The following is a 16,458-nucleotide window of genomic DNA, read 5'->3' as shown; positions in this document are numbered from 1 at the left end:
CTTCACATGCATCATGGTTTTACTTTGTACCATGGTGCTGTCAACACTGAGCCAACAGAACACAAAGCAGACGTGATATTTTTCTGTTCTTAGTTGCAGAGATGTTTTCTTTATCATTCTCAATTCCAGTTGCACATATCATGGCATAAAAGCTACACTTCTTCAAGATGAAAAATTCTCTGAAAAAGGCAAGTGTAAAAGCCTAAAGGTATGCAAGGGGTTCAGAACTAAACTAACACATCTTGAAATTGCTGATGTCTGTAAACACTGTTTTGCAACAGCTTTTAATATGTGAAATGATGCGCTGCAGATCATGAATTGATCAAATTATAGTGAAGAGTGTGAGATGACAGCATAAAGCAGAGAATGGCAGCAATGCCTAGTCTGTACTACTTATCCCTAGGCTGACAGCATTTTCTGTCACAAGTCTGGCTTATAACTAGGCCACAAAACCTTACATCAGGCTGAAATGCAGCAGGATTCTGTAGTTCAAAAATGGTGCATTTATAGAGAAATACATCAACGATTTGTTAATTAAATTTGCAGTGCTTCAACAGTTATTTACATTTCTTTTGCACTCTTGTAACTTGTGCTTTTTGGACTCAATTTATGTTCCATATAAATCTGTGTGATCTATTTAAAACTTGCTGTCTCCTTGGCTTCATCAAAGTCCTTTTTATAGATACAGGTGTGACTTAGAAAATGCTCCTTCATACTTTTTGTAATTAGATGGGGGACCTTGCTGAAACTCCACAGGCGGCTGATGAGACTAAAGTGAGTTTGGGTTTGTTTTGTTTAAAATATGTGTATGAGGGTAGCAAGAACACAGTTATTAACAGAAACTGAGCAAGGAATGAATTCCTTGTATGAACTTGGATGAACTACATGCTTAACTGCATACTTGGGTTGAACTACAATGCTTAGCCTGGCTCTGTTAGGAGGTTTAGTGTTTCTTCATGTTCTTAATGCTCCCCATATCTACTTGACACTGAGCAGTCTTGCAGACAGGGAACGAGCCTGTAGAACCAATAGGGTCTGGCAAGTCTGTGTTTCTACAGAATACTAGAAGTAGACCAGTGAATTCTTATCTTTAAATGATCTGATTTTAACAATAATATAGCTAAATATATAGCATACACATCTTGCAGCCCTTGACTGATGGAAAAACTAAGAGCTCTAGTTTAAAATGACAAGATCTTTTTATTATTGTATCAGTAATAAAACAGGGACAGTAGCATCAGAGGACCTACTGTGATCTGTACCATGTCTTGCAGTCGTATTAGAAATTATCTGTAAATCAGTTTGACAGATTTCATCAAATGGAGCAATATATGCTGGATACATACCCTAGTACACATGTTAAAAGGGATGTTCAAACTGCCATTAGTTCAAAATCCATTCTGTTTTTTAAAGAATGCAGTGAAATCAAGTGGAAGGAATAAAACACCATCAGTGAAAGAAGGAGAGTTTTAACACCAGCTGACAAGAGAAAGGTAACATGCACTTGGCATTCAGTTTGTAAGCTGAGTGGTGTGTACCAGGAAGAACACCAAAATAAAACTTTTAAGGCAAAATACATTAGATTCTTACTTTTTGACAGTGGACAGGGCTGCAGCAGGACAGTGGCTCTTGGAGACTTGCACTTCAGGTCCAGGCAGTGTTACAGAGGTGACACCAGTCTGCCCCTGCCAGGACAGTTCACTTTGTCCCCAGAGAATCTGGGTATCTGTGGGGCAGCTGCAGCTATTGCTATCCAGTTTTGGAAAGAGGAAGACCGTGGGTTTTAAGGGGGGTTTTAGTGTTTGGTCCCAGTTCTGTGTCTTGCCTCTGATGTTCAGCTTCTTGGATTTAGGTGTTTAAAGGTAGTATCTTTGTTCTAGCTTTTGCACTTGTCTAATGAGAGACACCTTTCATCACCTGAGGTATGCTTCATGCAATAGTTACTGATTACTTGGAAGATTTTCAGATTTGATATTTGTGAGGCAAAAGGAAAAGTAATACTGTAACTGAAATCTTCTTTATTCACAAGCCACATGTAACCCAGTAATTCCCACTGTGAAGTTCCATACACAGCATGAGCATTGTCCTTCCCCTTTGTCTTGCAGGGATTCATCATGCACATACAGGTACTTCATGGAAAGCAAAAAAGCTGAGTTTAACTTTGCTCCTTTCTGGAGGACAATTTGGGACTCATGGAACGCTTTTTACATCCCAGCTTCAGTATGATGCAGAATCTCTGAGATCAGTGATGATCTTGCTGCAGTGGAAGGCAGAGATTTTTGCAGGTGCAGTGCTGTGATCTTTCTGGCTACTATGACTGGGTATTGTAGTACTGGTAGTTTACCTTCTTCATTCCAGAAATTTGGTCACATAGTGTTGAGCAGCTGTGGCCTGGTTCATAGTCTGTCGCCTCAGGAAGGTTGCTGGCAGCCTCTTGCAGGAATACAAAAGGAAAACCAGAACACAAATTCCCCCAGCCTTAGCTTGCCTTCACTGAGAAGCTGCTGCCATGGCCAGTGGGGGGGTTTGGCTTTTTTTGGATAAATTTTGTTTGCCCTCCTTCCTCCCACCCCTATTTAAAAAACAGCAGCTTGATAGCACAGCAGCAAATGCACATTAATATCAAACAGAATTTTCACTACCATTTTCATATTAGCATAAGATGTCAGAATGTAAAGTGAACTGGATCTGCACATGGGACCACTCTTGCTGTTAAAGGCTTTAGGCTGGAACAGAGCCCAAAATTCTTAGAAGAAATCCAACATTTCCTGATCAAATATTAATTACATGCTATATAGAATTATATATTTAAAACAAGTTTTATAAATAAAAATCTAGGCCTTTCAAACCATCAGCAATATTAATTTTGGATTTAAAAGATTATGAAAGATAAACAACCACATAACTGTGAATTAGAAAAATACTGGCCTAGGTTGCATAAAAACCTCCATTAAATAAATACAGAAAGTTTTCACTATGAAAATTCAGTGGCATCATACTTAGAAAAGCCATAATGAATTAACCATCCCTTAATGACACTCAGGTTGTGTTTCACGAATCACGAACACACACAGGAAGTCAGGTGGCCCCAAAAGGCGACAAACTGGGTTCATACAGTTTAACAGAAAGTTCTCTTGGTGTGTGCTGCTCCTCCATGCCAACTTCCTGACTGCTGCTGCAGCTGTGACCCTTCTCCTCCAGGCTGCCGTGCTGGCCCCCAGCGTCCAAAGGCTGCTGCGGGAGGTGACCGTGGCGGGGCTTGCGCACCCATCCCTCAGGCCAGCGGCTTCAGCGCGGGCTGGGTGACCGTGAGCGGCTCTGGTTTCCAGTCGGGCTGGAAGAAGTGGATGTCGAATGTCCGTGCCCAGTTCTCGAAGACGCGTTTCTCGGTGATGAAGCGGTGGTGGCTGCCCTTGCGGCCCCGCTCGTGGGAAATGTACATCGTGCACTCGTCTGGCCCCAGAGGTTCATAGTAATGATAAGGTACTGAAAGATGATTAGGATCCCTGTGGAAAGAAGAAAATAGATGGAAGCCCAAGATGTTCTTTTTTGTTGATTGAAAAGATGCTATCTTTAATGAACTGATGGGCTCAAATCCACTTTTTCTCCCAGTTAAACTTTGTAAGCTGATTTTTTTTTTTTCCTTGCATATCTAATACATCAGAATGAGGCAAAAGTGTTTTCTTTGCTTTTTTCTTTTGCTCTCCTTTAATCCTCTTCCTCCCAGTTAACAGAAGGACAGCAGTAGCTCAGAAACAAGGGAGAGTGCTGCAGGGCTGTGTTACTACTATGAAATTTGAAGTAAACTGCTTAAAAGCGATTTAAATCTAGATTGCAATTTGTAGAAGGTCTTGCAGAAGTACTTACTGAACTGGGGAAGAAAGAGAAGATGATAGATGGAGGTGGTTATCTGTGTCACATCAGCTCAGCTGAACGTTCCCAGCACGCGGCGCGAGGTTCTGAGAGCACAACTTCAATGAGTGTCTGCATGCCAGGTCAGTGGTACAGGCTGCTGCTGCTGGCTTTTTAATCAAATGTCTGATGCACAAATGAGTTCTTTATTTTACAACAGCAGCTTTCATGTATCTAAGCTAAAATTTGAAACAGTTCACCCATGGTATCCATCTGACCTTGCGAACCTGTTCATATTTCCCAGCAGGAGAAGAGTGACTCGTGTGACACACTGGATATGCCAAACACCAATTAGATATATAGGATAAAGTTCATTTCAGCAGTTCTGACCTCAGTGTTTCCATGTAACATTCTGTAAATGGCACATTTGTATTATAATGAACCAGAGCAATTAATTCTCCTTTTGTTTTAATCTCTACATTAACCTGTGATGGATTTTTACTTTGGGCATGGGCGTTTTGGGCTGACAGGAATTCAGACAATTCTCTGTGTCACAAATACTAAGAGAGCAAGCTGTCCCAGACAGAATAACCCAATTATATCCCTACAATACAATAGCTACCAGCTATTTTTCTGTGGCAGAAAATTTCCCAATATCAGCATTTAGTGAAGCCTTGAAGCTGCTCTGTGTTAGAGCCTGAGCTGAACAGGACTCTAGCACAGAGCAAGAAATCTGATATAGATTCAGGGCTGTCAGCTCTAATATAGAGTTGATTATTTTCATTTTGAAGAGCTAATATTTAAGGTCACTTTCAATTGAATGCATCCACAATCTGTCAGTAGTCTGTGCTGGTCATTATTTTTACTATGTAATTCTGTCACCTACGCAATTTTCTAATTTTTCTTATTTTGCCATTATCCATATTGTATATGCAGAGGTAATGCATGATATTGCTGCTGCTTTCCATTTGTGCCTTAGATTAACGTTTTAATTTGATCAATCTGGCTTCCTTGTAACACAACATGGTGATCAATCTTATAAGACCAGAACAACAATAAAATTACATTTCTAGAATAAGATGGATTCTAAACTTATTAAATATATTCTCACTGGAATACATAAGAGTGAAACAAAATCCTTCATCACCTCACCTACAGAAAATGTATTTGTAATCTAAATCTGCCCTTCATGTAGAAATTTATTATTTCTAAACTACAACTATTAGAACTCAATATTCAATTAATTTTTCATTTTTTTGATACATTGGACCTCTTACTGTCCCTTAAATGAATAATTTCTAAGGTTACTCTAAATCTAATAGAATACATTTTTATGTGATGTGTTTTTGTTAAGAACTACTAAACAAATAGGCCTCTGCCTCTCATTCAGACTGCTCTTCCTTCTTGCACTAAAGCTGGATTTTACTCTTGGGTCCTCAACAGTACACCTGTATTGCTTGGTGTAAATTTACTGCTTTAAAGTTAGAATTAGTAAAGTTGAAATCATATCTCCAACAGACTTGGGAAAAATGCAGCCCCATTTAACAGGGCAAAGTGAGCCTGTGAGGCTGGGGGTCCTGACAGCTCCAGGCAAGGTGTTTTTATGGGATTCCACATTCCACTGAAGGCTCTGAACTAACACTAGTGTATCCTAAGGGATGTCCTTAGCTCCTGCCAGGCTGTACCAGGTCACTGCATCCCATGCACCATCCCACCAGAAGCAGCCCAGAAGCACCTGGTGCACAGGGTGCAGGTGAGAGAGGCAGGAGCTCAGCCCAGGCAGCCTGTGGGGCTCAGGCCTTGTGTGCAGCTCTGCTGGCTGAACTGGGGGTGAGATCAGGGCAGGAATGGGGGCTGCTGGCTGCAGACCTCCCCAGGTCTGCTCTGCAGCTGACTGAGGTTTTAAGGCTAAATTCCAAAAGCCGTCATTTAGATTGGGAATTCTGAAAGGTATTTACATATGGAGGACCTTCTCATTTTATGGGAGTTCTGGATTCCCCCAGATTGCATGCTGGTAAGCTTTGGATTTGAACTCTGGCTTGAGTACACCATAACCCAAATTAACTGTGCTGCGTTATCTTCTAACTCTGCAATTAGCTTGTGTCACCAGCAAATGAAATGCATGAGTAATTTCTATACGGAAATTGCTTGCCACCTCATTTATTAACATTAAAACAGATGCTGTTTTATCACTGACTGATACTGGACATTAATCAGTATTTTGTCAGACTCTGCATGCATATTAATATCACAGCTGGGAGGAATCTCAGGAAGTTCCTCTGTACAATATCCTGTATTTCCTGCCTGATCACCTTCCAGCACAGCACCCATGGAAATGTTTGTACCCCTGTCAGTCAGCTACTGTTTGCCACTTGAGTGCACTTTTTCCCACAGATGGTATCCACCTACAGCAAAAGCTGGAAGTACAGCACAAAAGAAACAAGGCAGGGAAACCAGGCCACCCCATACCACATTCTGGTCAGCCTCTTCCCTTAGAAATGAAGAGCCATAATAAATCAATCCCCTAAAACTATAGGTACTCACATGCTTTGTAAAATAATTCACATTTTGATGTGTGTGTAAAGTGTCATTTATATGCTGGGTGATGGACAAGGTGCTGTGTCAGGACCATGGAGATTTCTAGATCATTTTTTTGCCTTCTATTCCCAGGATCTTCTTTCCCTGACCTCCATAATTAGTCCTGTTTTCCAAACCATGTATGCATTTTGTTATTAAGCTAATGAAGTGAGGCATATGGAAGAGCAGGACTAGCTCACATACAGCTTACAGTCTCTCATAAGCTCCAGGAAATGAAACCAGCAACAATTACTGCTTTGCATTTGATTTAAAGGAACTGAAAGTGGAGAGAGAGAGAAAGAGAGAGAGGTAAGAAAACAGCAAAGTATTTAAAATACCAATTTTCAGGTGAATTATCATGGAAAATGGCCTGGCAGTCAAATGAGGATTCTTATAGGAAAATTATCTGGTTCAATAACTGGAACAAAAATTATTCATATTAGTTAAAATAAGACTCAGAATTGAGTTTTAAATTTCTGGGAGTTCCAGAAGGCCCATGAAGAGTTAAAGAGGGTTCATCTCACTGACCTCTAGAGTTTTCCTTGTGTACAGGAGTACCCTGAGACCTGCAGAAAGGGAACCAGCCTTTCTGTTCCTGCTGCCCATAATGCCACAGACAGGGGCTGAATTCCTACAAACTCATTAAGGCTTGTCTTGTCCTTCCCAGCCCTGCTGCTGAGTACACACAAAGGGAAGCAGCAGCACTGCAGTGCCTTCAGGAATTATTGTGGTATCTGGGCACCACTGTCAAGCTGTTGCTGAAGGGAGGCAAAAGGAGAATCCTGCATGTACCAGTGCAGGAGTGAGTCCTGTGCATGCAAGGGGCTGCCAAACGGAGTTCTGAGAGGGAAGTGCTTGGATTGGATCCCTGGGCACTAGAAAAAATACAGCAAGATGGCTTGACTGTCTTGGGACAGAAGAATGAGAGTTGTACACACTTTACAAAAATGTCTGCAATGTGCATGGAAGCACAAGCTTTCATCTTATTACAGAATGTACAAGACAGCATGAGAGCAATATCAAGCCATTAACCCTTAACACAGCATAAATCTGTAGCAAGCAAAGGGATTTGAAATTATTTATGGCTTTGCTGTAAAGTACCAGAAATTTATAATAATCAGGACACCAAGTCCAGTTCAACTATGAAACTCAGTGTCCAGTTAAAGTAAATGAATCTAAAACACCTTGTTGCAAGTAATAGTGACAAATCTTTTAGTCTGTGCTCCAGACTCCTTCACTAGACTGTTTTTCCTGCATGGGTACAAAGCAATTTGGTTAATGACCTTAATCTAATAATTTGTAGCAGAATCAACACCATGAGATTCATGGTACCTTTGAGGTGTCCTTCACGTTACAGATGTGACACTAATTTAGTTCCATGACAGTGATCACCACACTCATTACTTATTCCACAAATTAATACTTAAAAATGAATGGGTATCTGTCTGCTGAAGTTATAAATCTGGTGATATTTATTCTGAACAGAAAGAAGATTTTTTTTCAATCCTAATGATTCTTTAGTTACACAGCAACTAGAATATGCACACCATCTAGCACATACACATTTTTGTTGTTTTGTTGGGACTTTTTTGTTTTGATTTTTTTTTTATTTTAATGGTAGATTCTTATTCTGCCTGACTGAAAACCAGGAAATACAGCTTACAATTACAGAGTATTTATTTCTTTCTGCTATTCTGTTCTGTTGTCTTATTTCTTTGAAAGGAAGCACTTTTAATTTAATGAGTGTCTGAACAGCCAGTGAAGAAAGTTAACTCTATTTATAGCAAGAAACTCTTTTCACAGATCTTCATGGACAGCTTCTTCCAGGCATGGTAACTACAGCTTTCCCCTTTATCACCTGGGGAATCAAGCTGAAGTAAAGACATTTTATATTACTTTGATTAAGAAATGACCTTTTCCCTTTTTACAACCAGGTGTGCGTACCTTTATGTTAAGATTTTTTTTTAATGCAGGCTGTAAGAACAATTACATCTTTCATGGGTAGGATTGATCTACAGCCTTTCTATAATTTAAGTCCATGTGATTTCAGTGTATTGATTGTATGAAAGTTTTCATATGTTCTCAGTGACATTTTTAGTCTCAAAAGTTTGTTTGTGTTTAGTTGGTTTTTTTTAATAAGTATCTAAATTATTCTGACTCTGTCTGAAAAGTCAGGATTAGACATTATTTTGCAGTGAAATGCTGTCTTATGTATTTTTAGATCATCATTTTAAGAATTACTTCCATGTGCCACTGGAATACAGCCACTTCTGGAGTAAGACAGACCAGCCAGTGACAAACTGAAGTTGTATGTGTTGGCCAACTGAGATGACAGAGGAATGAGATGCTGTGCTGTTGAAGGTATTTGTGTTGCCTGGCATATCTGATCTAGTTTGCTATTTTCCTTGGAGAATTCATGATGAAGTCTGGCAGTACATCACAGCATTTATCATTGGCATTTTGTTATAATTTGTAGAAATTCTCACAAAGTGGAGTTTAGTGTTGACATTCTATGCTGTGATTTCTTCAGGGATTTTCACAAGACAAATGCAGATTCTTGATCCCTTTTAAATGCTCAGAGGAAAGTCAAAGCAATCCAATTCTTTGAGACTAACCCAGCACTGCAGCCTTGCCCTCCCTGCCCCTGAAAGGCATCTGGAATTACCAAATAAACCAGACTTGAGAGAAATCATTACATTTGCAATAGAAAATTTAAGCAAGTGCTTCTTGCTGAAAGGAGCTTGTGAGGTGATGAAACATTGCACTGACCCTCGTTCCAGACTGGTTCCAGCTCTTCCCAGTCACCCAGCAGGACAAATGGGATCAGCACTGGAACCACTCAGTGCTGGGCTAGTGCTGGGTGGGCAGGTGACACTTATGTCAGCATCAAGATTGCTGATGTAGTAAAAATATGGCTGCATTCATACTGGTCTCTTGTGGCTTAATGTAATTTTGGTCTACCAACGTCATTTAGGTCTAGCACTAGAAGTTCTGAAGACTCTCCTTGTGTACCTGATCCACAGTGGGAAAATCTCAACCAGGACCTGCATCCTGAACACAGCTGGAGGCACAACCCAGCTGGAGAATGTGCTCAAGCTGTTCCTTTACACAGCAGCTTCCACTGACCCAACCTGTGCTGCCTCTGCCTGGTGTGACCCAGCCCCTGCCATGCCCCAAAAGGGTGATTACAGGACTGATTCTCTGCTCCAAATTGACGGGGAGGGGTTTTGTGGGGATTATTTAGGAAGCTGCAAGATTGGCATTCATGTGACAGAGGTACAATAATGTTAATTTGTGTTGCACAGAAAGTTCAATTTAGAAACTAGTCACTGTGAGAACACTGTTCCTCTATTAATTTGGGGGGAACTCGAAAAACAAATTAAAAGTAATGTTTTCCAGTACTTCGTTCTTCAGATTAATTTCATGCCAATTATTGCATTACTTTTAGCTGATAAATATTCAGAGACTAAAAGAAAACAACAAGATGGATTAATTCTTCCGCAGTACAAACAAAATTTTAAAATATTATATATAACATAATTAAACGCTGTTTGTTGTTTTCCGAATGAGATCATGGGACATCTTAATTAATTGCTTTAAGAGGATTGAAGACTTGTTGCAGAGGAAAAAGATTAAAAGATTCAGATATTTATCTGTAACATGAACTTTGTTGGCTAATAATGGTTCCAAAATAAATCCTACCTGCAGAAATCCGGTGGCACCATGCCATAAACATTTATCCTGTCACAGAGCTCTAATGCGATAGTCATTGTGAACCAGCCCGTGCTAAGCCAAGTGTTGGATATCTTCCTGAAAGCAAAAACATAATTAAGTTTCTAAGCTGGCAAATAATTCTTGAGATTTATTTATTTATTCATTCATTCTGAAGCAATTTCTCGGTATTTTCTTCATTCTTGTAAAAGGCTTTGAAAACTGGGCAACCAAGACTACTTTGCTTGTCCATCTTTTAATGATTTTTCTGGTGCCTCCTGTCAGTGGAATAATCTGGGCAGAAACTTTCCTCACTGTAATTAATTTTAGGCACAGCAACGTTAATATTTAGCTGACTTTTTGATTTGGTTTCTAGATGCTCCCAGCCCCACTGTGACTGCTGGGAGGAAACTCTTCAGTGGGTTGCAGCTATGACTGTTCCACAGCCAGCCTGGAAAATCTTCATCCTAGGAACCACCCCTGGTGCTACCCCTGCCCAAGGGGAGCCTTAGAACGGGAATGACAGCGCTGACAGGGAGCCTTGCCTTGACTGCAGGCTGGAATATGGCTTTAGAAGAAGCTCAACTGATCCCAGTATTAATGATGCAAAGTAAGAGATATCACCCTGTAACTGCTCAGAGATGTAAGGGATTTACAAGTTGTGTTTAAATTCTGCTGTATCGTAGGTTCTTATCTGCAAAGTGACAACAGTAATGCTTCCTGTTCCTCTCATGTGCTTGGCAGTGCTGTTTAGTTTCTAAGAGCTGGGTTCTATGATGGTTAATGGATGCCTGGCACATGCACTGGAATTCCCAGTCCTTTTTTAAGTTCCTGCAGTGGCTCAGTGCAGCTGTGGGAGAGCTGGCACTCTTGGAATGGGAGGATCAAGGAAATGAGAAAGAAAATGCCAAAAGAAAACACTAAAAGCGGCACATGTAGGGACATAGAGGCACAAAAAGTTCGGTGTTTGCTCCAGAGAAAACAAGTTCACTCAAAGGTCTCCTTTCAAATGCTGTTGAAGAAGACAGGAGCTCTCCCTAATGGCTCACCCAGCTAGGAAAGTCCCATTGGAAGAAGTTCAAGCTGGTGTTACCTGCAGCCCAGAGAGTGCTCAGATTCCTGCTGACAGCCTGTCACAGTGACAGGCTTCCCCTTCATCTCCTCCTGAAGCTGAGGCACAAGGGAGCAAGGGCAGGCTCTGGGAAGGCCTGGGCACTCTACCAGGATGTATTAACGTGGGACCTGCATCCATTCCATCCCCCCACACCTGTATCTGCCAGATAACTCTGAAAATTTGTCACAGCCCCCACCCCCCAAAAAAAGCAGAAAATATGAGAGTCTCTTCAGAGAATTCTCCAGGGAATCCCAGGTCCTGGCCCAAATTCCAAGACCATCTTTTACACTTTACCCAGGGATGGCAGGATGTGAAACAGTCTTGGAAGCAGGGACCTGAGGCCACAAAAGCCAGTGCAAGCAAATGCCAGCAGTCACTGACATCTAATGCAGCCGACAGGAGCCACCACGCAGCTTCCCAAGCTAATGCTAAACAAGCTGGTTCCAAGTAGGTCACCTACAGGGCAGTAGGAGGAGACGTTCTGAGCACTGTCAGATTGAGGAATGCCTTGTACCAAGGTTTCCCATTTCCTCAGGGAATCAGACTACTACAAGGGGAAAAAAAAATAAATAAGTGGTGGTGTCTGTGCCAGCCGCTTAAAAGACACTTCTAAACATAAGGGAATTCTTTGACTAAATATGCCTGGAGGATGCTGGGGAGCCTAGGTAATTTGTCCTGTCCTTAGTGGATCACCTGGTAATGTATAAACTCCCGAAAAACATTTTTACTGCTCCTGACACACAGGCTTTCAAGCTAAGCTAGCATTTCGAGAATGACATGTTATAAGCATCTCATTATTTCCAATTATGGGGCCTTATTTATTTTCTGACTGTGCACTGAAGCTTGGGGGTGGTGGTGCAGTTTGTCACAATGTCACAGCTGGGTCATAAGCTCAGTGGAGGCCTTCAGGCACAGCAACAATATAGAACAGTAAGTAGGAATTTTTGGCTCAAAACTATTAGGAAAGAGAACAGTAGGGAAAAGCCTAAAAAATTTGCTTCTCTGCTACCTGAGGGTTTCTGAACTCTGAATCACTAGATAATTCAGGAACATGTTCAGGCTAAGAGTGCTCTGGAGCTTGCACAAGTCCTCTGTTCCAGGGGCCCAACACTACCATTCCAAAACCAAGGGAGCAATTGCAGCCAGACCATGACCAAAGCTTTGCACAGGTCAGGACACCCAGCTAGGCTCTGCTGGGTTAGCTTTCCTTCTGCTTTTACATACTTAGGCTGTCATTTTGTATTTTCAATAAGCAGGACAACAACCAAATAAAACTAAACTGGCTTAGAAGCTGAATAATCAAATAAGGATTCAAAAATTCATTCAAGTACCACTCTGCCCTCTTTAAAAACCATGTCTGTAGGACAGCAACACAGAAACAGGGTTACAGTGTCTTGCATTTCATAAAAAATCTGAGCAAGAGTCCAACAAAAGAATACTGTTTTTATATATAATCAGTAGTAATGAGAGAATATGAAGAACTGTCATGTGCTTATTAAGGGAAATTATCAGATATTCTTTTATATGATGAACTAACACACTGTGCTGATAAGTCTGTAGTGCACACTAAATTACAATTAAAGGCCTTTCTGCTCCACCAAAATCTCATTTATAATCTCTATGGAAATACTCTTCCTGCAGTTATTTCATTTATGCTGCTTTTATCTAATTACTATAATATTGGTTCTGAATCGTATTTTCTTAATGTACCCTTATTCAATTATAAAGTTATTTTCAAGTACAGTTACTTTATAATGCCCAGTGTATTGCTCTGCAGCCTTTGTCTTTCACTGTGCTATTTAACTGGCAATGTTTTCTGAAGTTTTTTTTAATTTGAAAATATTTTTTTTCCAAAAAGCACAATACATCCAATTACCTTTTTTCTCATCATTTTCAAGACGGAAATAAATAGCCTGATTACTGCAACCTTGCAGTCATGCTTCTTTCTCCCTCCTTTGTTTCTTGCAGGCACTTATGTCAAGAGCTCAGCAGAAACCTCCCAGGGAACAGCAGCATTCTGGGCTATACGATGTTCTGCTCCTGCCCCCACAGGTACTTGAATTTTCTCCCTTACAAATGATTTCCTACCCTTGTTTCTTTCCATCTTCCTTATTCATTTATTTTCATCTCTCATTTTAATCTTCTTAGCCCTTCAAATATGCTGTCTGTGCCCTCTAAAGGAGTGGTTCATACACAGCAGAGCCTGCAGTTTATTAAAATCAACAGCCTGTTCCTCAGGCTGAATTTCGCTGGCATCTGAGTGCCCTTGATTCACACTGGGAGTTCAGGGTGCCCATGACTGAGTTCACTATAAACTTGTTACAATGTCATTAATGGCTCAAATGCCTTGAGAATATTTCAGGAGCTGAGCCCCATGCCTGTGCAGAAAGAGCAATGCTTTCATCACACTGACTAGAGGCCTCTGGCTCTGGATGGGTGATGCAGAACCAGAAAGAGCAGCTTGCCTGAAATTGCACAGCATGTGTCAGAAAAAGAACAGGATCCTGGCAGTGTCAGGGACGGAAGGGGACCCTGGCTCCCCGAGGCAGAACTGAAGTTCTGACAGTGAAGCAGGGAGGGAAATTGGTCCTCAGAACTGGGGACAGCACATGATCCTGCCCTGGATCCCCAAAAGCATAATCCAGGAAAGGAGGTGGCAGTGTGCATTCCTGTGTCCAGGGCCTCCCCCTGGGGCTCATGGTGGCCAGGTTACAGTGCAATTACAGCTTTGTTGACTTTCATGCCTTTGTAAATGCTTAACACACACATAACCCTCTGCACATTCCTTGAAGGGCTCAAATGCTTCATTCACCTTCTCACTTTGCTTTACTCTAGAAAAGGCAAACACATCACAACTGGCAGGGTATCTCTCCCTGTTAATCCTTCTTGTTCTGGAGACCCAAATACATCAATTGGAAGATGAAGAGAAGAACATTTAATGTTAAAAAACTGACCAAGTTACTCCATGATCTGGTTTGAGCCTGAGTCAGTCACGAACTCAGATCCACTATAACTAAACAGAGCTCTGCAAGCAAACCATGTGGCGTGTGACAAAGGCAGCAAATGCCAAGCAAACGTTGCCTTCAGCTAAGAGAATACAACAATTTCCTCTAACATTGGTTCTGCCTTTCTCATGTAGCCCAGAAAATGAAATCTGTGCCCAAGTGCACGAGAGAATTGATCCCTGTTCAAGCTTTGGTGTGTATGTTTTGTATTTGTAAGGTAGCACATCTGACTGTGAGTTACTGCACAATAAACCTACCTCTTCATTTGTATCTAAATGGGGACCCTATGCCATTTTTACAGCAGCATATTTAATAAGTTAAAAAATATAACTTCATTAAAAATAAATGCCTTTCACGCTGGGAAGTCTTTGGTTTGAATGCCCATTTTCAAACATTATATGTGAAACTACTCAAGTATTGCAGTGGGTCACTTACTACAAATTTGATTTGAAGATCAGCCTACAAGTCTCATAAACAGTCTCATAAAGATGTAACTATCATAGTAACTTTCCATTTTCAAGTTGCAAATGTAAGATGAACTGTTCTGAAGCACCTAATGTATGACTAATGTTTATTTGTTTTACAAGAAGCTTTACAGCTGCAATGTTCCAAGAATGCTTAAATTCAATGAACAGCTATTATAATTCACTGAATGGTGGCATTTCCTCTATAAGAAAACATAACCTATCCATTCTAATTTTTCAGAATCAGTGAAAAAAACTTTAAGGTATATTACCCCAAAGTGAAATTTAAACAGCTCCTGCCTCCTCGACTCTATAAATAGTACATCCAGACTCTGATATTCTAGGCTGATGAGGCAATACTCCATACAAATCATTTTGATGTGTATTTTTTACTTATGTTACCAGTGATGTTATTTGGCATGTCATGCCACATTAAAACTCATGAGGCAGAGGATTTAATGGGCAGGATTGTCCCTCTGAGCAGATCTGAAATTGGTATATATAAACTGCATTATTTTACTACTCTGTGACATCCCCAGGTGTATCCATGTAAGTTCTCACCTGTCTTTTCCAGTCTCCCGTTTAAAAAGGTCATCAAATTGCAGCATCTTGTGGCGAGAAATCATATACACTTTTAACTGAGGCAGTATCTGGTTCATCAGCTGCAGGTTGTTGTACACCAAGCCTTTGCCATCTCTCCTCATGTAGCTGCTCGGGCCCCAGAAGATGAACACAGCACCATGGCTCATATTTAAGAGTTCGTTGCGATTCCTTAAAATCCTCTGAATGCTGGAGTGGGCGATGACCCGGAGGCTGGTTTTGTTCCCAACGTCTTTTCCGTAACCGCGAGTGGGCGCGTCGTTCATCCGTATGACGCACTCGCTCTCGTCGATTCTGTCCCCTTGTCTGCTCCCCAGCAGGTGTCCAGAGCTGGTGACCAGAGCACAGCTCCTGCAGTGCATCTTTAATGGCTGCAAAGACATGCACACTTCACAATTAGCTCCAGACATCTTCCCTTCCACTGCACGGCTGTGTTTTACACATTCATGGCGTATTTCACAGCAAACACCTCAGAGCAATGTACATAAATCTCTCCCAGCAGTCTTCCCAAATAGCTGGGGACCCATTACCTGTACATTTTTGGGAGGAATAGGGTGTAGAAGTACAGCCCTTAGAGTTCCTATGTAGAGCTAAGCCCATTGTGTAAATCGTCCTTTCCACTGCTGCTTCATAAATAGAAATCACAACAACTCATCTGCTCTTCCCAACTGCTTAGGATTGTACTTCTTCCACTTGTTATAACAGCTGTAATTATTTTTTATTCTTCTGCTTCCTTTTCTCTTTTTCCTCAGGAAATAATAAATTCTAAGTCTTCATAAGTTCATGTGTGAAGTGCTTTTAACCCTTGGGGTCAGGACATTTTGCTAAGGGAAAAGACTGATACCCTGGCCCAATCCTTCCATGCTATTTGCAAGTTGTGCCACAACCACTGCAGTGCTGTCGTACCTCCCTTATGGTTCAACAACTAGAGCTGCTCAGTAATGTCTGTGTGTATTTTACATGACAGTGAGTTAGTGCACTGAACCTTTGCTACTTTGTCAGGTCATGTTTGAAAGTTACACAGTAAAATGGAATGGGAGGTGCCTGTTCAGTGAGTGCTGACCTAATGGAAGCAGAAGAGTACAACAAGCTTTCATGAAAATGAAAATGCATGATAAATCATGTTACTGAAGTA

At 41.0% G+C, this 16,458-nt stretch overlaps 1 protein-coding gene across 1 annotated transcript in view; it reads right to left on the bottom strand.

The window, feature by feature from the left end:
* Window positions 1-1,180: 1,180 nt before the first annotated feature.
* Window positions 1,181-16,458, bottom strand: part of ST6GALNAC5 (ST6 N-acetylgalactosaminide alpha-2,6-sialyltransferase 5) — a 70,288-nt gene continuing 55,010 nt past the window's right edge. Inside the window, exons 3-5 of the mRNA XM_033067142.2 lie at window positions 15,285-15,694; window positions 10,132-10,239; window positions 1,181-3,506 (exon numbers count right to left, since the gene is read on the bottom strand). Of these exons, the coding sequence (XP_032923033.1) occupies window positions 3,275-3,506; window positions 10,132-10,239; window positions 15,285-15,694 (750 nt within the window). The 3' untranslated portion in view covers window positions 1,181-3,274. The remainder of the gene's footprint in view (window positions 3,507-10,131; window positions 10,240-15,284; window positions 15,695-16,458) is intronic.

Source organism: Catharus ustulatus, chromosome 9 (genome assembly GCF_009819885.2).
Source record: "Catharus ustulatus isolate bCatUst1 chromosome 9, bCatUst1.pri.v2, whole genome shotgun sequence".
Taxonomy (NCBI): Eukaryota; Metazoa; Chordata; class Aves; order Passeriformes; family Turdidae; genus Catharus; species Catharus ustulatus.
This window is presented reverse-complemented; position numbering and strand designations above follow the sequence as displayed.